Here is a 27,055-nt window from a genome sequence, read left to right on the forward strand (position 1 = left end):
TGTGTTGTTTCCACTATATCGGGTGCCTCGGTAGCAGCTAGACCATGGAACGTGCTGAAATACCTATACGATGAAATTTTTGTTTGTTTTTTGAGACAGAGTCTCGCTCTGTTGCCCGGGCTACAGTGAGTACCGTGGCGTCAGCCTAGCTCACAGCAACCTCAGACTCCTGGGCTCAAGCGATCCTCCTGCCTCAGCCTCCCGGGTACCTGGGACTGCAGGCATGCGCCACCATGCCTGACTAATTTTTTCTATATATTTTTAGTTGTCCATATAATTTCTTTCTACTTTTTAGTAGAAACGGGGTCTCGCTCTTGCTCAGGCTGGTCTCCAACTCCTGAGCTCAAACGATCCTCCCGCCTCGGCCTCCCAGAGTGCTGGGATGACAGGCGGGAGCCACGGCGCCCGGCCTATAGGATGAAATTTTTGACAGGAGTCTGTCCTAGCCAATCGTGGCTAGAAGGCCACTTCTAAATCTTGATCATGAACTTCCTAAGGGATTACTTTTTTTTGGCCTCAACACAAAAACGCTGGGCATGTCCTCTCCACAATTCACTAACACAGGAGGCACTGCTTTCAGAGGTTCGTAAGGGTCACGCCAGAGTCGCCTTGCCATTCCCCGGCATCCCGCAAACCCGCATCCCGCAAACCCCCATCCCGCACCCAGACGGCGCCACCCAGCCAGCTCAAGTGCGACGCGCCCGCACCACCCCCTCTGCCGCCGGAGCCCCCGCCGACCCTCCCCATGCCTCTTTTCCGGAGCGTCGTTACGTAGGACGCAGGTCACGGATCGTTAGCAACTGGCCCCGGAAGCAAAAACAGAGGGCGGAGAAAAAGGCGGAAGAGCGGGTCTGCGTCCGGGTCGCCGGCAGGGGGCGGGGCCGGGCATGGTAACGGCTCGGAAGCCGCGGGGGCTGGGCCGGAGGGAGGCGGGGGGAGCCGGTGTCCGCCGCCGCCGTTGTCGCCGCCTCCGCTGACGCTGCTCCAGCCCGTTCCGTGTGGCCGCCGCGGGCCTCGCCTCAGCCATGATGATCCACGGCTTCCAGAGCAGCCACCAGGACTTCTCCTTCGGTCCCTGGAAGCTGACGGCATCCAAGACCCACATCATGAAGTCAGCGGATGTGGAGAAGTGAGGCTCGGGGCGCGGGGCGCGGGCGTGGGCCGCTTGTCGGGCCGGGCGGGAGGCAGGGCGGGCTCGGTGCAGCCCCTCTGCGTCCCCTGGGGCCGGATCTCGGTCCCTCGGGACTGGAGCTTTGATTGACAACGTCGGTAAATCATCGCTGCCCTGCCCTCACCTCCGGACCATTGGTTGGAGGTGTCACTCCGTTGGGTTTGAGTAAAGCGTGACTGTTTTGATGGACTTTGCCCTACCCGAACGTCGCTTCCTGCCCCAGCCGGCGCCACCTTGCTTTCTGAGTAGCTGTGACCTGTTGTCTTGGGTTAATGGCGGGTGTGATACATACGTTTAGTTTTTAGTATGTAAGGCGCTGTACCAGACACGTGAAATATGAAACATTGAAAGACAGCCAGAGCCTCAAATGATTCAGTTTCATCAGAGGGACAGATAGGCAATTATATCACATTGCGAATAACTTTATGATAAAGATGTATACACGGAGTGATTTGAGATCTCTTAGAGGGACAAAGCATCTGGAACATTGGGATGCTTGAACCGAATCTTGACAAAGTCCCGGGGGGAGGGGCGGGGGCTGGGAGCTGGGGACGCGCGTAGCGCCGGGAGGTCAGGGGGAGAGAGCTGCGCTGTGTTTGAAGAGCTGGGGCGTGAGATAGCAGAGGGGAGTTGTGAGAATGAGAGGCAGGCCCCAGGGGGGTCGAGATACTGAGGGAATTTTTATGCCAGGCTAAGGAGTTTTAAACTTTACCTGACAAACACTGATTGTAATTTTATCCAAAGGAGCTACATTATCACATGCACACTCTGAAAGACTTCTTTGGAGGTGATGTGTGTGTGTGTGGAGGGGGTGGGGGTCGGGATTGGAGGGCTGCAGGGCTGGGAAGGAGACCAGTTAGTAGAGAGAGAGGAGAAGAAAGGTTTTGGAAGTTTAAGGCCCTGGGTTTGATGGACAGTTGATAAGAGGAGAAATAAAAAAGGAAGAATCTATACTGCTGGCAAGATTTCTGGCTTGGGCTGTTGCATGAATAGCATTGCCGCTGACCAAGGCGAGAAGCACAGGAGGAAGAACAGATTGGGGGCCAGGCATTGGACAGAGGATGAATTTAGGTGAAATGTGAGGTGGGTGTGGGTCATAAAGCGGAGATGTTCAGTAGGCATTTGGATGTATTTATCTTGGCGCTCCAAAAAGATGACATCTGTGGGTTTAGGTTTGGGAATCATTAGCTTATAACTGGTACCTGGAGCCTTGGGAATGAATTAAGATTATCTACAAGTCATCCAGAAGACAAGATCATGAGCTAGAACACTAGGGAGCATTTGCATTAATTTAAGATTCAGGCAGAATGAGTGACCAGGGAAGAGTCATAAATAAGTGAATGGTAACATTCTTGGAGATTCATTGAAAAAAATTAGGAAAATACAGAAAAGAAAGGGAAAAAAATTCCCTTCATGTCACCACAGATTGAATTACTCTTTTGAGTTTTTCCTCTCAAAATAATTATACGATATATAAAACAGTCAGCTTCAAATTGGGCTACTCATATAATTTACTTTCAGACTCTCAAAGAGATGCTGTATACATGGACAGTTTTAAGGGAATCAAATTTCAGATCTATAATCTCCTTATGTATTATTTCTAAGATAGGTCTACCTGAGTATATTTAGTCCTTTTTTCATATGACAAAAAGAAGGCATACCCTTACCCATCCTAAAGTTTTCTGTGTTGCATTGTTGTAGGGTATAAACACCTCTAGGGTACTTAATAAATTGATTAGGTAAAATATTGGGTTAAGGAAGCTGCCTTTCTTCTCACCCTTATAGAGGCTTCCTCTCTTCTTGCCCTTATAACTGGTTATACCTATTTGTTAAGAGTGAAGCTTGACATTAGAAATGGGACATTTTGGCCTGTGTTTATAAATTTTTTTAATTTAAATTTTTATATTTAATTATTATTATTTTTTGAGACAGGATCTTGCTCTGTTGCCCAGGCTGGAGTGCAGTGGCACAATCATAACTCACTGCAGCCTCAAACTCCAGGGCTCGAGCAATCCTCTTGCCTCAGCCTCCTGAGTATCTTAGGACTACAAGTGCGAGCCACCATGCCCGGCTAATTTTCCTGATTTTTTTGTAGAGATGGGGATCTCACTATGTTGCCCATGCTGATCTTGAACTCCTGGTTTCAAGTGATCCTCTTGCCTCAGCTTCCCAAAGTGCTGGGATTACAAGCATGAGCCACCACAGTTGGCTGGCCTGTGTTTAAGATACTCTGAATTTAGAACATCTGAAGCAATTTAAGTTAGGAACGGTGATTCTTTTACATTTATAACTGGATACTCCGGTTCCTCTTCAGATCATATAAATCTTTCACCTTTTACATATATAATTGGAATATTTTGTAGGCCTACCAGAGTTTTCCTGATATATTGGGTAAAACTCTTAGAATCACATATTATATTAACATTTTCTACTTCCTAATAACAAAGAATAAATTTTACTTAAATTTATGATAAAAAGTTAACATTATTAGGTATCATCCTAAAGATGTGCAACTAAAAAGATACCACTGATTATGCACATATAAATACACACAGATGTAATAAATATTCAATGCATGACCAGTGTTTTTCATTACTATTATTATAAGCATTTTTCTACATTATTATAGTCTCTCTTTAAATATTTTTAATGGTTCCATATATTTCATCATATGGATATACTCTAGTTTATATAATCATTTATTTCTTTATAATTGGACAGAGTATTTTTTTCACTATTATAAATAAGGTTGTTTGTAGCTATTAATATGTATAGTTTTTTTCTGTATTGAGGGTTATTTCTTTAGTATAGATATCCCAAAGCTAATATTTCATTTTATATTATTTTATTTTATTTTTTATAGAGGTGGAGTCTTGCTATGTTTCCCAGGCTGGTCTTGAACCCCTGGCCTCAAGCGGTCTTCCTGTCGCAGCCTCCCAAAGTGTTGGGATTACAGGCATGAGCCACTATGCCAGGCCACAAAGCTGGTATTTTGAGTCAAAGAGTATACATTTGATTAAATTCTTGGTATTTTTGCTTGATTGTTGCCGGAGGATGGAATGTAAATTGGCACAATCCTTCTTGAAATCCATATAAGCAAGTTCTGGTTATCCTCGCCAGTGCCAGGGGCTCTGCTGTTTTCATCACCACCTTTTCAGACTTATAACAAGTAGAGAATTTAACTGGAAAAAATGTTTTCCTACAAGTGACAATATCTTTAATTGTTTAATTGCTATCTTGTCTTCATAGCTAATATTAATGTATTAATATTAATAATTGTCATGTAAGAACAAAAAGTTCACCAGAAACACGGCACTTATGGAGACAAAGCACTGTGAGTGTTAAGTCATTTCCTAGGCAGTCATAATGGAATTAAAACCATCTTTATTTTGAAAGTTATTGGCCTTTGATGATCCAGGAATGAGATGGATGTTTCCAATAAGAACCAGTGTTTTTTCCATCTAAAACCTAAATTGTTTAATTTGGTCGTGCAGGGTTTTTTACTTGTTTGTTTTATATACACATACACACACACACACACACACACACACAAACAGAGACCTGTTTAGTATATCTAATTGGAAATAGTTTTAAAGCAATTGGAAGGAGAGTGATTGTGGACTTTGGATATATGCATGGATCCTTTTTTGGCTTTATGTAAGAATATATTCATTAATATAGTATTATTTTACCTTACCTAACAATTATAGCTATATAATATAGCTGTTCAAAAATCCAGAAGAAAAAGGAAAAGAAAGCCTTCTGATCTGCCAAAATAGCCATCATAAAAACTTACACTGAAATCCTGTGCATCCCCTAGAACTTCTCTCAGTGCATATTTAAACTTTTGACTCTATTGTACCTTTTAATTATAACCGTATTGGAAATGTAAGGAAGAAAAAGTTCCCTATAGTCTCTTTGCCCTAATAAATGAATTGTTATTTTTCATGTTCTCTCTTTTTTTTTTGTTATGCAATTTTAAGAAGTGCCTTGTTTGGTTTTCCAGCCTGTAATAGACTAGAAACCAAATGAAAAGGGGTGGTGTGCTTCAGGGACAGATACCTGCATGCTGGAGCAGCCAGAGATGTGTTCACGCAATTGAACTTGAGGATATTGTCTTATGTGATTATTAAACTTGATGATCTCTGATCATCAAGAAAAGTAAAATAACATTTTTTATTATCTGTTTAAGAACACAGACAAGTCAGCAATTTAAGTTGGATCATTTAAAGGCAGCTATATCAGAATCTATATCTGTGGTCATATAAATGTAACAGTTTATTTGCAAAATTCCTGAAAGGAAAAATTTTATCACTACCAACAACTTCTCCACCCAGATGAGGAAACTAGACAAATCTTGGTGTGTTTTAGTTAGCCAAGCAAGACTTAGTTAAATGGACTTTTAAAGAATCCTCTAGTGAGCCGTTCCTTTACAAAGAGTTGAAATCCCTATGCTATATTGGCTAAAAGGTTATGATTTATGGGATGTCTAAGACTTCACTGATAGAAACCTAATCGGATGGTTAGAGGTGTTGGGGAGTTTAGAACCTGCTGGCATAAATGGGTGAATAAATGTTTTAACCTATGTTAAAACATGTTAAAAATGTTCTTTACCTAACTCATTTTCTCCATGTAGACTCAGTCTTTTCATTATCTGGGTTACTGGTTCAGCAGAAGCCAGGAAAACCAATAACTTTGTAGTAATCAGAATGTTACCCAACTGTATATTGTTGTTTACTTTATTGTAAATACTGGTGAACAGTGAACATTGATCAAGAAATAGTTTTATATTCCTTTTTTAAAAAACACAGAAAGTCTATAAAAACATTTTGAAAGATTTCTAAAATAAAATAAAATTGGTACATAAAATAACTCAAAAATATACTTGTGTGAAATCTCTGTGTTAGTTATGCTTTTGGGTTGCAAGGAATGGAGACCCAGGTTGCCTGAAGTAATAGGAATTGAATACTATGTAAGGGGCCAGGCGCAGTGGTTCACACCTATAATCCCAGCACTCTGGGAGGCCGAGGTGGGAGGACTGCCTGATCTAGGAGTTTGAGGCCAGCCTGAGCAAGAGTGAGACCCTGTCTCTACAAAAAGTAGAAAAATTAGCCGGGGGTAGTGGTGTGCGCCTGTAGTCCCAGCTACGTAGGAGGCTGAAGAAGGAGCATTGCATAAGCCCAGCAGTTTGAGGTTGCAGTGAGCTATGAATGAATGACACCACTGTACTCTAGCCAGGGGGCACAAAGTGAGACTCTGTCTAAAAAAAAAAAAAAAAAAAAAAAATATGTGAGGACATGATTAAACATAGGAATAATTTTAGAAACTGGAGAGCAGTTCTTGTGGCCCCAGCAACTATAGAAGTCTTTACTCTTCTTGTTACTTTTATTTCTCAAGTCATTGCTTTTGCTTGTCTTCTTCTCTTCCTGTTACTTAACAACTTCACTTCACTGTGCCCTCCTGTCTGCCCAGTGGCTTCTGTTTCATGCCATGTCTCTTGGTCTGTGCTTCATTTGACTGTCACTCAGATTTCTTAAAAGAGAATCAGAGTGAGTTAATTGATCATTATTCAATATAGGATGCTTATATTAGGCAGAATTCTCAGGCTAAAATTCAGGGGTTCCAGCCAGATCATAAATAATTGCCTTTGGTTGGGATGCTGAACTTTTATCTCTAAACTGAAAGTCCTGGTTGTGACCAAGATGATGGGGTCATAAAGCCTGGCAACCTGTACATGTGGCTACTTTTTTCAGAAGTAACTACTTCTCACTTATAACCTTTGTAACAGAGATTATAAACTCAACTTTCTGAAGGGCCAAGGGGACCAGTGAACTGGAGAGTACATGCCCCACTTAAAGGGGGGCAACTTCTACTCAACTTGAGCCAGTTGGTACCATGTGGCAATACAGGTTCAATGTTGCCAGGTCTACTTTTTTTTTTTTAATTTTTTTTATATGGAACGCTTCACGAATTTGCATGTCATCTTTGCGCAGGGGCCATGCTAATCTTCTCTGTGTCGTTCCTATTTTAGTATATGTGCTGCCAAAGTGAGCACCAGGTCTACTTTTTTTAACCAAAAAAAAAAAAAAAGAAAGAAAGGGCCAGGTGCAATAGCTCATGCCTGTAATCCCAGCATTTTGGGAAACTGAGGCCAGGAAGGAGTTCAAGACCAGCCTGGTCAACATAGCAAGACCCCGTCTCTCCAGAAAATTTAAAAAATTAGCCAGGCATGGTGGCATGTACCTGTAGTCCTAACTACTTGGGAGGCTGGGGCAGAAGGATCGTTTGAGCACAGGAGTTTGAGGTTGCTGTGAGCTATGATCACACCACTGCACTTCAGCCAGGGTGGCAGAGCAAGACTGTGTCTTGAAAAAGAGAAAAAAAAGAAAAAATACAAACAAACCAGAAGTCCGGATTATATAAAAATCTCTCAATTTTTGTTGACAACTGTCAATACTGTAGTTGTTGGCGACTATTTTGAATATTTAAAAAATATATTGTGCAGGCCAATCAAAACACATCTGTGGATTGAGAATTTGTGATTTTGGCTTTTTAGTATGGCTGATATAACGTTTTTCTCTAATGAGGGTGGCCAAATGAAGTCTCAGTGTATATATGGCAGTCTAATATATTGGAAAAAGCCTGGTGTTAAAACTTTCTAGATCTGTGATCTTGATTAGCCACTTCAACTCTCTGAGCTTTTCTTAACTTACAGGGTCCTTTCGAGGTTCAAATTTCACTATCTTAGAAGTGATTTCTGATTATCCTTCCTAAAATAGCACCCTCCCATACCCTAATTACCTTGCTTTGTTTTTTCATATATCACTTATTATATTATAATCATCATCACCATCATAATAATAATGCAGGTTGAGTATCCCTTATTCAAAGTGTGTGGGACCATAAGTGTTTTGGATTTTGGATTTTTTCAGATTTTGGAATATTTGCAGAATACATACTGGTTGAGCCTCCCTAATCTGAAAATCTGAAATCCAAAATGCTCCATTGAACATTTCTTTTGAGTGTCATGTCCATGTTCAAAAAGTTTCAGATTTTGGAGCATTTTAGATTTCAGATTTTTGGATTAGCATAATGCTCAACCTGTATATATATTATTTATAATATATGTTATAGTAATAAGCTGATATTATACAATGTATGTATTTGTATAGTTGTTTATGTGTTATTTAGCCTACTACCTAATATAGTGCCACAAAAATATGATGATAAAAGCATTATATATACACTTTACAAATATATGTTTATTATTTGTTACTTGACTCATTCAGTAATGTATTAATAGAAAGAATTCTTTGGGGATGAAAAGAAAACAAAAGTGCCAACAGTTGGCCAGGCACAGTGGCTCGCGCCTATAATCCTAGCACTCAGGGAGGCCGAGGCAGGTGGATCGTTTGAGCTCAGGAGTTCAAGACTAGCCTGAGCAAGAGTGAGACCCCATCTCTACTAAAAATAGAAAGAAATTAGCCAGACAACTGAAAACAGAAAAAATTAGCCAGGCTTGGTCGTGTGTGCCTGTAGTTCCGGCTACCCGGGAGGCTGAGGCAGTAGGATTGCTTGAGCCCAGGAGTTTGAGGTTGCTGTGAGCTAGGCTGACGCCACGGCACTCTAGCCCAGGCAACAAAGTGAGACTCTGTCTCAAAAAAAAAAAAAAGTGCCAACAATAATATAAAATAACCTCACCTGACTTTTGATTATCTATAGGTTAGCCGATGAATTGCATATGCCATCTCTCCCTGAAATGATGTTTGGAGACAATGTTTTAAGAATCCAGCATGGCTCTGGCTTTGGGATTGAGTTCAATGCTACAGATGCGTTAAGATGTGTAAACAACTATCAAGGAATGCTTAAAGTAGCCTGCGCTGAAGAATGGCAGGAAAGCAGGTGAGAGTCCAGTCAGTTATGGGTTAAACAAAAAGAAGAGTTGAAAGAAATATTCAGTAATGATATATGTGTGTTTTATTAGAATGAAGGGCTAGTATTACAATTAAAGTTTATAGTTGTATCACTGTAGAATTCAAGGACCCAGTACTTGAATACTTGCTGAGTTAAATTCAATTACAGTTGCAGTGAGGTATATAGGGTTTACTGTTTCAAGCCTTCAGTGTTCCTTGATGAAGAGACAGTACATTGTACTTAATGTTCCTGATTTTTAAGAAAATGTTTATTTATGACTTGCATTGAATATTTGAGGAGCATTGAAATTAGGAAAAAAAAATTATTTTCTTTGATAATCAAATCAGCAATTATTTACTTTGTGCCTATGATGTACTAGGTATCTTATACAAAGAATTATAAGCCTTTAAACTTATACATGTCCTCAGGCAGTGTGCAGACTAACTGGAAAGGCTACATCGGCACATGACAAGTTAAGTAACAATAAATGTGCAGAAAACTATAAGAAAAATCATGTAATAGTGCATTTTGACAAGTGCATGTATTTGTAGGATACTTTATATTATTTGTAGAATGTAATTTGATATGGTATATGAATACAGATCATCTATATTCTACGTCACTGAATCTGATCCTTCTCATTTTGATATTTGAGGACGGAGGGTGAACACTCCAAAGAGGTTATTAAACCATATGATTGGACCTATACAACAGATTATAAGGGAACATTACTTGGAGAATCTCTTAAGTTAAAGGTAAATCTTACTTTTTGCTTTTATGAGTCATGAATTGTTTTGGACAGTCTCAGCAATAGAACTTTCTAGTAATGGATTGTTTTTTTGCCACTGCGTTCATTGTCCTCATTTTCTATTGTGGCAGGTTTTAGAACCTCATGTGAGGGGATTTTGCTTGTTGATTTATCAGCAGAAAATAAAAAAAGGCCATAGTAGAACAATACTTTTAAAAGTGTGGCTCGTAGCAATGGCCAGCTGCCTTAATGTTTTCCTTATTACCATCAGGAAGCATTAAAATATTGACCTGTCCTTGGTGATGTGTTAGGTGGTTTAGACAGAACCTGCTAGCTAGTAGCTTATACATTTACAGGTGAACAAATAGGTGGGCCAACAGAACTTTTGGTCAGACAATGTTAAGCTTGGATCCTGCCTGCACTGAGTATGAACCTGGTATAACTTTAGGCAAGTTATTTAATCTATCTGAGACTCAATTTTATCAGTAAATTGAGTAAACAGAAATATCTACCTTATAGCAGAGTTTTGATATGAAATACTTTATGGGAAAGTTCTTAATAAATTCTAAAGCTCTGTGTTAGTGTTAAGTTGCGTCTGTGTAGCCCTGCGTAGGAAGAGATTAACTTCATGGTAAATGACACTAGTAAGGTGGAATTGGTAGGTCTTATATTGGACGCTTAGCTGTATTTTGAAATCTTACAGTATGATAGAAATGAAGCAAGTTTGACTTGTGTTGTTTATCTCTAAGTATCACAGACTATTATAGAGAATGAAATTATTTCAGCATAAACTATGTTTATACTAATATTAAAAGTAACTATTAGAGACCCTATATCATATGTTGGTGCTCAGGCAGAAATGTAAAGAAGATAGGGTAGTATATGGGCTCCTTATCTGTACAGAAATTTTGAGAGTCTTGGGAAGATAAGTTCATGGCAGGAACCTAATAATTTTTATCTTCAGTTTCTGCCTTTCCTACATTCCAAGTTTTAACTATTTTTTTGTGCTTCTAGTAAAAAACACTTTTTGAGGGAATGTGTATTCATTCATTCATTCAACAGATATTTCTTGAGCTCTTACTGCTTGCTAGGCACTACTGCTAGGAGCTATGGATACAAGAGAGAACAGACAAAAATTCCTCCTTTATGGTCTAATGGGAGAGCAAGGTTATTTCAGTCCTTACACTACTTCCTAGATTAGTGTTCTCCTGCCTCTTCTCTTCTGATTGAAAAGCTTTTCAGAGAGCATAAGCCATTTGATATTTCATTATCAGGAGTAAGGAAATGGGAACTTGTTTTAACCCCATGCAATAATGATGATGCCTTACTTTGTGGGCTGACTTAGGAAAAGCTTCTGGGAGGCCATGAAGTAGCATTAACTGTGACTGAGGAGCAAGAACCACAGCAATAGAAACAGGGAGTGTGAGAGTAGTAGGAGGTGAAAAGCATGTGTTCAGTACTCTCTTCTTGACACTTCAGCCTACAGTGGAACTTGTTCTAAGGTGTTGCTGATAAATGTCAATGTGATCACCCACTCAGTGGTGGTAGTGAGTGGCATTGGCAGAACACAGGCGAGGGTTCAAATCCCAGCATCATCATTTACCAGCTTGGAAAAGCAATTTAATCTTACTAAGCCTTGCTTCTCACTGTGATAAACTGGGGATAATACCAGCTGTGAGGTAGGAAATAAGATTGTATATGTAGCCCAGGTGCAGTGGCTCACACCTGTAATCCTAGCACTCTGGGAGGCCAAGGCAAGAGGATCTCTTGAGCTCAGGAGTTCGAGACCAGCCTGAGCAAGAGCGAGACCCTGTCTCTACTAAAACCAGAAAAAATTAGCTGCGTGGAGTGGTGCACACCTGTAGTCCCAGCTACTCAGGAGGCTGACGGAGGGGGATCACTTGAGCCCAGGAATTTGAGGTTGCTGTGAGCTAGGCTGACCCCATGGCACTCTAGCCTGGGCAACAGAACAAGACTCTGTCTCAAAAAAAAAAAGTTTCCTTATAGATGCTCCTGACTTCCAAAAAAAGTAATCATTATGTGAATTTTCTCATTGGAAAATTGCTACTTTATTATTAATGTTTCATATATGTCTTCAGTAATAATTGGTTAAAATGAGTCTTGCCGTCAGTCTTGCCATTTATATACTTGCTCTTATAAAATGAAAGAGAAAGACAAAAATCAATTAGATAAAACATGAGTTAGAAACATTCATTATATTTAACTTTATGCTATCTTCTTTCATGGGCAATGACAAATACTTTTAAAACTTTATACTTCTCAGCCCTCTCTCTTCCTCAACTCCATTCGTCTCCTCCCTACATTCAGACACCTGGAAAAAAACAAAAACCAGCTAAACTTAAAACATATGGAACACTTTTGGCTTCTAGTATTGGCAGAATAAGTAATTTAGACAAACGCTCTTGCCAAAGACAATTTAAGAACCTGGCTGAAAAAACAAAAACTTTTTTTTTTTTTTTTTTTGAGGCAGAGTCTCACTCTGTTGCCTGGTGAGAGGGCAACAAAGCGATCCTCCTGCCTCAACCTCCTGAGTAGCTGGGACTACTGGTGCTCACCACCATGCCTGACTAATATTTTGTTTCTATTTTTAGTTGCCCAGCTAAGTTTTTGTTTTTAGTAAAGACAGGGTCTCACGGTTGCTCAGGCTGGTTTCAATCTCCTGAGCTCAAGTGATCCTCCAGCCTTAGCCTCCCAGAGTGCTAGGATTACAGGCATGAGGCACCATGCCTGGCCCAAAAACTTCTTAAAAGCATCAAATGGCCGAGGCAGTAAGGAGTTACTGGGCAGAGATCCAGAAGAAGACTAAAGTCTAGAAAAGTGAGTCTATACTTGGCCAACTTTTGCCCTGAGGCATCAGCATTGGCAAATCCAGAGAAGAGGCTGGGCGCTGCTAGCTTTTGATGCTCAGTGTTTACCAAGGGCAGGGACCTTGGAGAATTCCCTGCCCACTCCCAATTTTGGAATGACACCCTGAAGAGCTATACTGGTTTCAGAGCTTCTTATCTACAGACCTACTACACTTCAAACTCTGTTCCTAGACCAAGGTTGGTGGGTCTGATCTGTTCTGCTGCCTATTTTTGTATAGACTGTATGCTAAGAACGGTTTTTGTATTTTTTAAATGACTGGAGAAAAAAAATCAAAAGAAAAATATTCCATGGCACACAAAAATTATATGAAATTCAAATGTCAATGTCTATAAATAAAGTTTTATTGAAACATAGCCACGTGCATTCATTTATATATCATCTGGGGTGGTTTAGACTACAACAGCAAAGCTGAGTAGCTGCAACAGAGACTCCAAAAGGAGAATCTTAAAAGTGTAATAAAATTAGTTTATTAGAACTAAAACTATATAAAAGAGAGGGAATTTACAAGTGTATGTATTTAATAGTAACTTAAGTTTTATAACCTTAGGCAGTTGTAGTTGGCAGAACAACTTTTATTTTAAATAGATCATAAAGCTATGTGTAATGCATGGGGTTGGTTATATGCCCTGTCCCAACACTCTAACTGCCTTCCCCTCCCAATTTTCACCTTCAGAAGTGGCTATTTGTCTGCTCTAGATGCATTTTAGAATAAAACTGCCTAAAGTGTTATCTATAGGTGAACATGGAAAAGCTATGGACATATTTTCGCCTCTTGGGAATCATATACAAACTGTGCCACTTTGTTTTCATTGGAAATTTTTTCCCCCTGTTATCACTTAATACTCCCTTAGATTTCTCCGGCAAATCTCTGTAGTCTCTTCAACAACCTTTATTATTTTCTCCTAATCTTTGTCCAGTTATCTCAAATTATTCTCCATCTCTTCATTCTGTCCATAAGTCACATAAATGACCTAATCATAACTGTTAAGTAAAGCAAAATAATAGCTACCATTTACTGAATATCTCTGTTTTGACAAGCACTGTTGTATTTGTTTGTGATAAACCTTGCCAAAGAACAGAACAGCTGAACATTTTGTAGTAAAATTGGATATAGTAGAAAATGGCATATGCATGGTATATGTATCAGTGAGCTGCTGATATGATCTGCCTTGGGATTTTTGATGCTTTTGTTAGATTATGTGTGTGTGTTTCTGTGAGCTACAAAAAAATACATTGAAAAAATTGCCAGCTTCGTTCAAAGGCCTTTGCAGTGCCAGGAGTTTCCCTCAGAATTTCTCTAAAAGTTCTTGTTTACCTTATTATCTAAAGCACTTTTTTTTGTTTGTAGGTTTTGGGGAGTTTGGTTGAGAAAATGTGCAATATTCAAAAATGGAAAAATATTTTACAAGTCCCACATGAATGTCTTAAAATGGATTTTCACAGCACAGAACTGCTTTGACCTTCTATTGTAGTAACTCATCACACTGATTTTTAGTGGATTAATTTTCTTTCTTTTTTTTTCTTTTTTTTTTAAGACAGAGTCTCAATTTGTTGCCTGGGCTAGAGTGAGTGCCGTTGCATCAGCCTAGCTCACAGCAACCTCAAACTCCTGGGCTTCAGCGATCCTACTGCCTCAGCCTCCCGAGTAGCTGGGACTACAGGCATGCACCACCATACCCGGCTAATTTGTTCTATATATATTTTTAGTTGTCCAGATAATTTTTATTTCTATTTTTAGTAGAGACGGGGTCTCGCTCAGGCTGGTCTCGAACTCCTGACCTTGAGCGATCCACCCGCCTCGGCCTCCCAGAGGGCTAGGATTACAGGCGTGAGCCACCACGCCTGGCCGGATTAATTTTCTTATAGTCACAATAGAACACTTGATTTTAATCTGGCTTCTATGAAAAATGATGAATTTTTACTCCGTATTTTTGTGAAGATATAATATCAGGTGTCTGTAATGTCTTCAGTTTTTCAGAATTGAGGTATATTCTGACCTTTGATGTCTACGAACAACACCTAAATTTAGAACTGTGTGCTTTGGCTATGCCGAAAAGACTGACAGGAAAAGCTACTTTCCTGTTTATTTGTAGCTCCTTAAAACTTTTTTATGTGCTCCTTCTTAAATTTTTCTTTTAGGTTGTACCTACAACAGATCATATAGACACAGAGAAATTGAAAGCCAGAGAACAGATTAAGTTTTTTGAAGAAGTTCTTCTGTTTGAGGATGAACTTCACGATCATGGAGTTTCAAGCCTGAGTGTGAAAGTTGTGAGTATTATGATTTTTGTTTAAAATTAACATCTTTCTTCCATTCTTTTTTTTTTTTCTTCCATTCTTAACATTGGGCAGAAATATAAGGCTCACTTTGAATCACACTGAGTCTTAACATGATGTCGTATGTAATTTCACTTGGGTCTAGAGTATATCTTACTGAATATCCATTATAAAATTCACAAAATCTTAGTATAGTGTTAAGACTTTAGTTTACTTTAAACTAGTTTTAGTTAAATAAACTTTAATTTATTTATAAAAGTGAACTTTTTCTGTAGAATCTTAGGACTTTGGAATTGTAATGAATTTTTACAGAATCATTTATCCAGTTCTCCATGTTCTATAGACGAGGCCCAAAAAGATTAGTATATCTAAGGTCATGAAACTAATTATTTACAAAATTTTCTTTGTACCGTCTGACATAAATCATTCTAGCATTAGATAATTATTTTCGTAGCCCGTTACTTCCTTACTCACTTATCATGCTCTCTGAATTAACTTTTTTTATTTAGATGTATTCATTCTCCAACTCATCCAGTCATGTTACTTTCCACTTGTCTGCCCACCTGCTGAATAGATTATGCTGAATGTTCGTTATGAGTTTGCATGTCTGAGTGTGCATTTGCATCCAAGGGGGTGGATCTATCTATGCTGTATATAAGTGGATAGATATATGGGGAGCACATATGTTTTGGTGGATGAAGGAGTTGCTGGAGAATATGTGGGCATAAATGTGGTATGTGTATACACAGTAAATAGTAAGTCTCGAACTGAAGAGTAATATATTCTTAAAATGTTCCTTCTTTTTACCTTGTGTAACTTTTATAAATTATATGACAGGATTGCATTTTTAAGAATGCCTGGAAGGATTTCATTAAAATAGTGTCCTTTCTGAGTTGGTTTCTTTCAAACAATGTAACAGATATTGCTCTAAATAAAATAAATGACATAGTTTCTGACTTAGGGGCAATGAGGTATGGACAAATGAAGTTTCCTTCTGTAGAAACAAAGACTAGCCTGGTAAGTAAGGATGTAAGTGAGAAACCAGGAATGTGGTGCTTGGGAAACTAAGGAAGTAGAACTTTTTAAGAAAGAAGGCATCAAAGTCAGTATCATGTTGTAGAGCGGTCTTGTAAGCTTAGAATGGGTTGGTATCTTTTTTTTTTCCATAGAGACAGGGTCTTGCTATGTTGCCCAGGTTGGACTTGAACTCCTGGGTTCAAGCAATGTTTCTTCCTCGGCCTCCCCAAATGCTGGGATTACAGGTATGAGCCACTGTAACTGGACTAAGTTTCTTAATTGTTTTGGAATTGCAAGACTAGTTGCTTATGAATGTTTATTTCTTGGTTTTCATGATAATCATAAAACACTCTGAAAAGAAATATTGTTGAACTAATAGAAACTGCCTGTATAAAAAAGTAATTTATTTTAGATTCCTGCTATTTTTGGATAGAGCCTTTTAGGTTCAAAGTTTTGCAGTGCTCTTTCCACCTTGTTTTCAATTCTATACCTAGGCAAGTTTTTATTAAAAAAAAAAATCATAATTTCCTTGTAGTATAGTTCCCTAGGGAAAAAGAGCTCTGTGTACAATGAGATTTGGGATATTTTAGATTTGCTTCATTGAGTTTATTATGAGTTTGAAAACTTTATATAAGTGGCATTGCCTATATCTAATTAAAAGATTTGTTTCAGAAATTAATTTTTCTTTTGTATTTCTAAATTAGTTTCTCTCAGCAATGTTTGTTTTTAGGTTAGAATTTTGTGTCCCTAACATTCTTCTATCCTTGCTAGGGCTTATGGCATGTATGACTATTCTAATAATAAAGATCTAGAGAGAATCTATTTTCATGCTAATGTATTAGTTTTTAGCTTTCAAAGAAAACAAATTTCCTATCTACCAAATACTGGTAGTGCTGTGGTGTTCTGTAAAGGCTGTTACCGCTAATGGTCAGTACCGTTCCAAGTAGAGTCAGGAGTGAATGTTGTCCACCTTCTACTTCTGTGTTTTACATAGATTCCAATTATACTGGGCAGGAACATATCCTTCATCTCTGGTACAAAGAATTTTGCAATACCTGTGCAGATGTAGCATTTGTTAGAAATGTAGTCCTATAGAACTGTCAAATTTTACAGAGTGACAGTGCCTCAGAAATTGTTTCTTTACATTCCCTCTTTTTACAGATGAAGAGGGAGACCTTGGGTGGTTCAGTAACTTTAAGTTAGTGGCGCTCAACCTTATACCCATTGCCCCATTTTTTTAACCTTTAACCCCATTTTTTAATACTTTAAGCTGAAGTATTAATTGATAGATATTACTGTCCTGAAGAGAAATTTGCAGATAATGTAACACACTTTCCACTAAATCAACATAATATCCTAATTATAAAATAAGAGGGAAATTAGAGGAAATTGATTTAGTATAAAACATATTTCAATATGTAAATGCATAACATGCCTGTACTAAAGTGTTTGTATATTGAGTTACTATGAATGTAACAGTTACAAATGTAGGGTCACAGAGATGTCAGGTATCAATCTGTGACTCAGACAGCACAGATAGCACTGCTACTGGTGATGTAATTTTCCAAAATGGTGAACAATTCTTAGTAAAGTTCTGAATAAAACAAAGTATAATCTTTCCTTGACTTTCAAATTACCTTCCTGGATAATTGGGTGAATTTTTTTATTTCTGTGTAAAATGGAATTAAGTATAAGGTCAGATAATTATAAATAGGTTTTTTTTACCTACATGAATGCCAGGGGAGATTGGAAGTTTTGTGGGATTCAGGACTGGATTTGTTGTATAGGATTGTCCCGTGCTTCTCAGATCTATCATTTCTGATCCTTATTTGCTAAATGTTGGTATTGGTTGCTTATTGTGGCAACAAATTATACCCCCACAAATTCCCAAACATCCCTTAGAATTGCTGCTCTAAAATATACCACTGAATTATGATAGAAATGGCACTAGAATTCTGGTCTCCTAATTTCCTACTCTCCCCACTATGCCATGCTGAAATGGTACTTCACCTTGCTGCCTGTGTTGTACACAGCGTGACTGTTGATAACTAGTTTTAAAATGTGAAGAAATGTTGCGCATCAGTCTTTCCTATAAATTATAGATATCACTCTATAGTGACGTCAGATAATGATGTGCTTCCCAATTGTGGCATATCAAAGTTGTCATAAGTCAGATTCTTTCTCCAGCTTTTCTTTACTATAAGTCTTGCTTTTAAATCTGTTGCTGATAATCCCATCAGAATGCAGTTTGGCTGGGAGCCTTTTCTCCAGCAAAGATAGCTTCTAGTCTTGATTTCATTTAGCAAATAGTTAATGAGCACCTGCTATGTGCTAGATACTTTCCTAGGCAATAGGGATACAGTAATGAACAAAGCATCTATTTCCATCATCTTGGGGCCTGTAGTCAAGTGGAGAGAGAGGGGCATTGGGCAAGTAAACATTAATGAATATAGTTGCAAATCTGTTAATTTGTGCTAGAGGACTATGAGGGAGAATAACAAGAAAATCTACTATGATATGGAATGGTAAGAAAGGCCTCTCTGTGGAAGTGACATTTTCACTGAGATCTGAAGGACAAGTAAGCATTAGCCAGGAGAATACTCCAGGTAAGGGAACAGGATGTATAAAAGTCCTAAGGCAGGAAAGAGCTTGGTGGCTGCTGATTCTCCAGGCAGTTAAGCCACTATCATTATTGGGCCGTCCTGTTATTTCATCTTTCTTCATTAATGTAGCCCTGTGCTTGTATGGAATTATAGGCAGTTCCCTGAAGATGTCTTACTATTTCATGCCTCAGTACTTTTTGTGCATGCTTTTCGTCTTTCCAGAATTCTCCTTCCCATTCCCAGCTGTTCTTTCCATGGTCAGCTCAAGCATTGCTTTCTCTTTCCTCAGCAGACTTAGGTACTTCTTTCTCTGAGTGCATACTGAACTTTGGGCATACCTCTGTTATGCCAGCTACCACATTTGTTTGACTGTTTCCCTGGTTGATAAACTTTCTGAACATTGAAATTCTATCTTTTCATTTATATAAATCCAAGACCTACTATAGTAAGAACTTGGCACTTAGTAGACAATAAATATTTATTTAGGAAATGGTCAGCATATTTATTTTAAAGACCTAAATACTTCATACCCCATCAGCCCCTCCCTCTCTGCCACCAGGACCTACCTTGTTCTCACCGCTGATTCTGGCTTTCTTCAGCAGTTATACTCGGAAGGCACAGGGATTTGTAGATACGCCACACATGAAAGATGTTAAGAACATCTTAAAATGTTCTGCTAAACCATTCTTTGGCAATATGAAATAGTACCTAATTGGTTGCACTGAATTAGAGCATTCTGTTTAGGGTCTTTTGCCTTTATTTGATGTAAAGTGACTAAAAGTAGTGACAAAGAACGAGGTTGTTCTTTCATTCTCATTTTATTGGTGTTGACATTTACTATCAGTACTACCAGTTTTTAAAATGAACATTGTAATTTTCATGTTACTTGGATATGTTTTAAGTCTTTTAAACCTCAATATCTTTTAACCTAGAAAAAATATTATTCTATTGTAGGAAACTAAAACCACAATGTTAAATAATTTACACAAGGTTTTGAGGCTAGCTGGAGCTAGGACAAAGAACCTTTAGTTCAAAGATTTTTATATACTGTGAATTCAGCTCTATTCCAATGCTTTTTTAAAAAAATGAATTTTTCTTTTCCTTTTTTTTTTTTTTTTTTGGGACAGAGTATTACTCCATTGCCCTGAGTAGAGTGCCGTGGAGTCAGCCTAGTTCACAGCAACCTCAAACTCCTGGGCTCAAGAGATTCTCCTGCCTCAGCCTCCCGAGTAGCTGGGACTATAGGAGCACACTACCACGCCCGGCTCTTTTTTCTATTTTTAGTAGAGACCGGGGTCTTGCTCTTGCGCAGGCTGGTCTCAAACTCCTGACCTCAAGCAATCCTCTCGCTTAGGCTTCCCAGAGTGCTAGGATTATAGGCGTGCACCACAGCGCCCAGCTAAAAAATAAATTTTTCTTTTAGCAAAGTAATAAAATATTTGATTTTCATTAAAATATTAATGTACTTTTTTTTTCAGAGAGTAATGCCTTCTAGTTTTTTCCTGCTATTGCGGTTTTTCTTGAGAGTTGATGGGGTACTTATCAGAATGAATGACACAAGACTTTACCATGAGGTACCTTTTCTCATTTAATGAATATACTAAGTGATGTTGGGCCTATTGATGTTGTTTCTTTGTTAATCTGAGAATTTGAAATTCAGTAATGCTTATGTTATATGACATTTCTTCTAACCTTTAAGTTTGGGTGTTTCAGATTATTAATTGCATGCTATCACTGGAACATTACATCTCCTTTTCTAAAAGTTCTGGTAGCTGAAAATGTTTTCTAAAAGACACTTGTTACTGGGGGGAGAGCTCTGATGCTTTTTTAAGAATTTTGTACATACTTAATCTCTATTTAAGAAAACTGTCCTTTAACTCACCTTCGTTTATCGTATTATGTATGTTGTTTATGTATGTCTGATGTTAGGAATACCAATCACATGGCCTCCTGAAATTTTTGTTACCTAATGACTTCGATGGTTCTGAAGTTTTAAAGCTCTATCTGAAGGAACTGATAACATGCAGGGTTTAAAAAAAAGTTTAAGAAAGAAGGGGCTTAAATTGAGTCGTAAAAATTCCTCTAATATCTTTATAGCAGCCAGTCCTTTCTGAATTTTTAACTTCAGATTTGTGATCCTGTAGGATGAGGAATTAAAGAAGAGATCACCAGTATTAGTTACAATAGTCATAATAATGGTTAACTCTCATGACAACCCCATGAAATCAATGTTGTTATCAGATAACCAAGGCAAAGGATTAAGTAACTGGCCCAACTTGTGTAGTTATTAATTAGGTGGCAGAACTGGTATTTGAACCCAGTAGGGTGGGACTGGATTGGTGTTTCCCCAAGTTCTTCACTTAGAGATGGTGTTTTCCCTTGAAATAACATGATGATTGTGACAGACCATTTTCTTTTTAAAAGTGGTAGTAAACTACTAAAAGTAGGCTATGTTTTTGTCTCCCAGAAACGTTGAAATCTAAATTTTAAAAATACTATGTTTTAACTAAACAATATTGAGTCTTAGGACTATATCCTAAAAAGATTCTTTTATACAGTAATCCACAAATGTTAACCAGGCAATTGCCCAGTGTTGTATACACATGAATATTCGCAGCACTGTTGTTTATAATAGCAAAAAGGAAGGAAGGAAAGAGCTTAATGCCCATTAAATGAGCTTTGATTACATCTTTTACTTTATGCCTATGTAGTAGAAAAATATACAATCATTAAAATTAATGGCAGATAATTATATTTGACTAGTTTGGAAAGATTTTCATCTCAATATTGAATTTTAAAAAGTGAGTATGAATCTATTCGTATAAGATTCTGTGTAGAGATTTCTAAATATTAAAGATAGTGTTATCCATAAGAGCTGTGATTGCTGATGATTTATACTCTCCTCTTTATAACTTTTTTTTTTTTTTTTTTTGAGACAGAGTCTCACTTTGTTGCCCGGGCTAGAGTGCCCGTGGCATCAGCCTAGCTCACAGCAACCTCAAACTCCTGGGCTTAAGCGATCCTCCTGCCTCAGCCTCCTGAGTAGCTGGGACTACAGGCATGCGCCACCATGCCCGGCTGATTTTTTCTATATATATTTTTAGTTGTCCAGATAATTTTTATTTCTATTTTTAGTAGAGACAGGGTCTTGCTCAGGCTGGTCTCGAACTCCTGACCTCGAGCGATCCACCCGCCTCGGCCTCCCAGAGGGCTAGGATTACAGGCGTGAGCCACCGTGCCCGGCCTATAATTTTATATTATTTGATTTTCTTACAGTAAGCATTAATCTGTTTTTGTGTTTTTTTTTCCCAAGATAGAATCTCTCTCTGTTGCCCAGGCTAGAGTGCCATGGCATCAGCCTAGCTCGCAGCAACCTCACACTCCTGGATCCTCCTGCCTCAGCCTCCCCAGTAGCTGGGACTACAGACCTGTACCACCACGCTCAGCTAATTGTTTCTGTTTTTAGTAGACATGGGGTCTTGCTCTTACTCAGGCTGGTCTTAAACTCCTGAACTCAAGCGATCCTCCCACCTCAGCCTACCAGAGTGCTAGGATTACAGGCGTGAGCCACCACGCCTGGCCAATCTATTTATATAAAAGATAGAAAGCTTAAGGGAGTATAATTCTGTGGTTTTTCTTTAATGAAAAATGTTTCACCAAGAAGCAAATTGTAATAAATTGCTGTTCTCAAACCTAACTTTAAAAATCTTAAATGGGGGCCAGGTGCAGTGGCTCATGCTTTTCTTTTCTAGCACTATGGGAGGCTGAGGCAGGAGGATCGCTTGAGGTCAGGAGTTTGAGACCAGCTTGAGCAAGACTGAGACCCCCGTCACTACTAAAAAAAAAAAAAAAAAATGAAAAAGAAAAAGAAAAAGTTAGCCGGGCATTTAAAAATAGGAAAAATTAGCTGAGTATGGCAGCATGCACCTGTAGTCCCAGCTACTCAGGAGGCTGAGGCAGGAGGATCACTTGAGCCCAGGAGTTTGAGGTTGCTGTGAGCTAGGCTGACACCATGGTACTCTAGCCCAGGCAACAGAGCGAGACTCTGTCTCAAAAAAAAAAAAAAAAAAAAAACTTAAATGGGAAAAATCGAAGTATTAAAAAAGGTGATTTTAATTTTAAGTAAGCAATTTGGCAAGAATTTTGTGGAAATTAGGAGAGAATAAAAAATTTTTAAGAATTTTTGGAGCATAAAAGTAGCCACAGTTATGTAGGTAAAGGATAATACAGCTTAAGGAAAAGATGTACTTCCAAGCTTGAAGTAGTTTTTGGTTTTTTGGGGTTGTTTGAGACAAGATCTCTCTGTTGCCTGAGCTACTAAGGTGCAGTGGTGTCATCAGAGCTCATTGCAACCTCAAACTCCTGGGCTCAAGCAATCCTCCTGCCTCAGCTTCCGAGTAGCTGGGATAACAGGTGCATGCCACCACGCCTGGCTAATTTTTCTATTTTTTGTAAAGATGGAGGTCTTGCTATGTTGTGTGGGCTGATCTTGAACTCGGGCTTCAAGTGATCCTCCTGCCTCAGTCTCCCAAAGTGCTGGGGTTACAGGCATGAGCCACCTTGCCTGGTCTAAACTTGAAATAATATTAAAGTCTCTTGCATATCTCATTTATATACATATTCTTTCAAAGTAAAGCCTTTGCTTGTATTTCTTTTACATGGTAATTATTAAATCTGTTTACATATATGTATGTAGTATTACTATAATTTATAGAGATTGGAAATACTAATTCAGAGTTCTCAGTGAGAGTTAAATAGGAGTTATCAACGTAGAACGAGATGTTCTTGTCACACTACATGCTACTTTCACAACCTGTTCTAAAATGCAGGGAGTCTGTTTAATAGAAAGGATTTTGTAGATCAATATAAATAAATTTATTGCAGCTTTTTTATTTGTAAATATAGGCTGATAAGACCTACATGTTACGAGAATATACATCACGAGAGAGCAAAATTGCTAACTTAATGGTAAGTATTTAAATTTCAGTTTTTAGAAGTTGAATTTTAATTTTTCATGTTAAGTTATCCTTCAATCCCATCCACCTAAATTTACATCCCTAAACCCATTCATTCACCTAATGGGCTCTATAGTATAAATTCTACTGGAGCGTAACTTTTCTGAGCTTACCTCAAATACAAGAACATTTAGAGTTGTGTCACCGGATCTAATTTGCACATTTTATTCTGAAGAAATCGAGACCCAGAGCTGTAACTTACTACCTATAGTCACAGAGCTGGTTGGCAGTGGAGCTACAACTGGCACCACTTGGATATTCTTTCCACTTACCACCCTGCCACGCTTTCTATGCAGTCTCTTTTTTTCTTCTTAAAATGTATTGGTTCTCTTCCATGACTTGTTTGTTTTGGTGTAATTCTCCTTTACTTTTTGCTCCCTTGGGGCTTGTGAAGGGCTTCCATAGATTTAATGATTCTATAATGGGTTGCTTAAAAAGTGATACCTTCCTACAAACTTGATTTTTTTTTTCACCCTTAGTTCTTATTTCTGTCTGGATATAGAGTATACTTGGGTTAGAAAAGTTGCTTAGATTCTATTGCAGACTGCATACTGGGCTCTAACTGAAGACTGGGGTTTTCAGGTTACAAAACCAGCAGGGACAGGGGATTGAATTAAGATGTATTAAATTATTAGGACATTTATGGGAGCATTGTAAATTATATAATCCTGTGATCTTAAATAAAAATCATTTAGTAGCAAAGTTGAATGATTCAATAACAGGAAATACCTGTTATTTTTAGGAGCAATTTATGGTATTCCTTTTATACGTATACTGCAGCTGATTTTGAAATTGGTATGCTTTATGAATGCTTGAGCCAAAACATTTTTAAGAAATGTCAATATGATGACTGAGTATATGCTAATATGATTTATGTATTTTCTAGCATGTTCCACCTTCTCTGTTCACGGAACCTAATGAAATATCCCAGTATTTACCAATAAAGCAAGCAGTTTGTGAGAAGCTAATATTTCCAGAAAAAATTAATCCTAACCCAGAAGGCTCACAAGAAAGTACACCCGCAAAATAGAATGTGATACAACATATACTTACTGTGGAACTGACTGGACACCTTGGCTATTTGTAGGGGGGTATTTTTTTGAGAATTAATTGCCTTGTTTACAAGCAGATTTTCTGTAGCCTTAAAGGAAAAAACAATAATAAAGGTTTGTCACAGGCAGGTTCCACTTAACTGCTATTTGTACGGTCTGTCTTCAAATTCATATTCCAGAGTTTTTATTTTCTGGAGTTAAATTTGGATTTCTAAATTATGACAGTGGGATCTCAGCAGTAGTAATGTATGTGTGTGTCGTGAGTAGTGAGCATAATCCGCATGCATCATGAAGCACTGTCTTTTAACATGAGGAGGTTAATTTAAATCACCGAATCCCAATGCCTTTTGACTTTCACAGGAGTTGTAACTTGCCATCCAGGAAATTAATCTCATAGTTTAATGATCTTCACCCACAAAATTGTATAATATATTTTCCTCCTAATTTTAAATTGGCTTTGAAATTTAAAGACAGTTTTAAATGTAGAACCAGAACCAAAAAAGCCTAGTTTTTTGGAGAACTTAAGCTATTATGTACATGGAAACATATGAACGGGGTTTATCACTGACAGGATGTCAGCGCTATCTTTCCTCCATCTTTAGGTGCTTCTTCTTATACGTAGTTCTGTTTGCACTGATATTTTAAATTCCCATCTTTCATGCAACCTCAGAGTGAATACATCCTTAAATTTGATACTGGTCCTAAAAAGTTTGAAGGGTTTATTAACAATTGTTTTTTGCAAATATTACATCAACCCCTAAAGCAACAAGATTAATTTTCTTCTTAAAATATTTGGGGATAGGTGTGGAGGAGGAGGGGGCATAGTTTAAAATATAAAAGCCTTTTTTTTCTATTTTAAGATTCATGTTTGTCACATTATAGGGGATCCAGTAAAATGTAATTAATTACCATTGGATCTATGTAGTACAAAAAGTACACAAAAGTACATTTCAAATCCATTTAGTTATTTGATGATCACCCTTTAAACATATTATTTCTAAATGGTCTTCATAAAGCGAGAAATTATTATGAAGCACCAAGTAAGGAATTATTTGGGTTTTTTGTTTTGTTTTGTTTTGTTTTGTTTTGAGACAGAGTCTTGCTCTGTTGCCCAGACTAGAGTGCCATGGCATCACCCTAGCTCACAGCAACCTCAAACTCCTGGGCTCAAGTGATCTTCCTGCCTCAGCCTCCAGAGTAGCTGGGACTACAGGTGTGCACCACGCCTGGCTAATTTTTTCTATTTTTAGTAGAGATGGGGCCTCACTCTTGCTCAGGCTGGTTTCAAACTCCTAACCTCAAGTGATCCTCCCACCTCGGCCTCCCAGAGTGCCAGGATTACAGGCGTGAGCCACCGTGCCCGGCCAGGAATTATTTGAAATGGATTTTTAAAAATAATTTTTTGATGAGCAGGCAGGAAAAATCACTCCTTTTGTTCTGAATTGAAATAACTGTTGTACATATTTCCACTTGATAGATAAATCTTTAAGAATACTTAATTGAAAGTATTAGCAAAGTGCTTCAGATATTAGCCTGAAGATAAATTTTAGTGAAACAGATAACACTTGGATATTCATCATTGTTCAAATTCTGGTATATTGTTGTGAGCCAATAGGCAGAGTATGTTTTATTAGCTAAATTTGGTCACAAATAGTTTTGGTATTTGTCTGCCTTCTGTATCACCTCTAAGGTATAGGAAATCAGGATTTAGTTAGCTTTAAAAAAACACATGGTATATTCACTGTATATTAAAAATACCTGTATTTAATGCTTTCTCTTAGTACAGAAAAGCATATATACATGTATATACACACACGTGTTGTACTCAGCTTTCTGTTTTATTTGCCATGCAGACTTGAACAGAACAGACTATTCACGTAAAGTATAAGAAATGAAAAACTTGTAAGAATATTCATGAGTTGGAGTTTCTGAGCAACATATTGTGTGTGTCTACGCCCATGCATGACTATGTGCGTGTACACACAATTTTTTTTAATCTGTTGATTCAGATGTTGTGGTCCCTGCGTAGTCCTAGATTAGTTTGAGAATCCATTGTTAAAAAGTATAGGAAATTAAAAGAATTGACCTTCTTTTTTTCCTTTTAGAGGGTGGGAGGGGTGTAGGATGAGTGTGCTTCTGAAAATTTTATTAGTTTATTTCTGTGGAGAATACCAAGAAAATGTGTATTTGCCCATTGCTAATTATGACATATGCCATTTTATATTTATTTGGAAGTGTCTTTTTGTAAAAGAATAAACAATAAGCAATTACCGATCTATGTTTTCTATATTGTTTATTTCAGTTTTTCTTAGAGCTTAATTGAAGAAGAATGGTTTGGGGTATTCCTTTCTTGTTTGTGCTGTATGTTT

The 27,055-nt window shown here is 38.0% G+C and overlaps 1 protein-coding gene and 1 non-coding gene across 2 annotated transcripts; one reads left to right on the forward strand and one right to left on the reverse strand.

The window, feature by feature from the left end:
• The first annotated feature begins 775 nt into the window (after positions 1–775).
• On the forward strand, positions 776–24,826 carry TIPRL (TOR signaling pathway regulator). Its single transcript, XM_045546644.1, has 7 exons — positions 776–1,129; positions 8,894–9,073; positions 9,741–9,840; positions 14,862–14,993; positions 20,098–20,193; positions 23,525–23,587; positions 24,521–24,826. Exons 1-7 carry the CDS (start codon positions 1,026–1,028, stop codon positions 24,662–24,664), a joined length of 819 nt encoding a protein of 272 aa, XP_045402600.1. The 5' UTR covers positions 776–1,025; the 3' UTR covers positions 24,665–24,826.
• On the reverse strand, positions 7,120–7,226 carry LOC123636153. The gene has a single exon (XR_006734362.1). It is a non-coding gene; the product is annotated as a U6 spliceosomal RNA (small nuclear RNA).
• Positions 24,827–27,055: the final 2,229 nt, after the last annotated feature.

Source organism: Lemur catta, chromosome 3, assembly GCF_020740605.2.
Source record: "Lemur catta isolate mLemCat1 chromosome 3, mLemCat1.pri, whole genome shotgun sequence".
NCBI lineage: Eukaryota > Metazoa > Chordata > Mammalia > Primates > Lemuridae > Lemur > Lemur catta.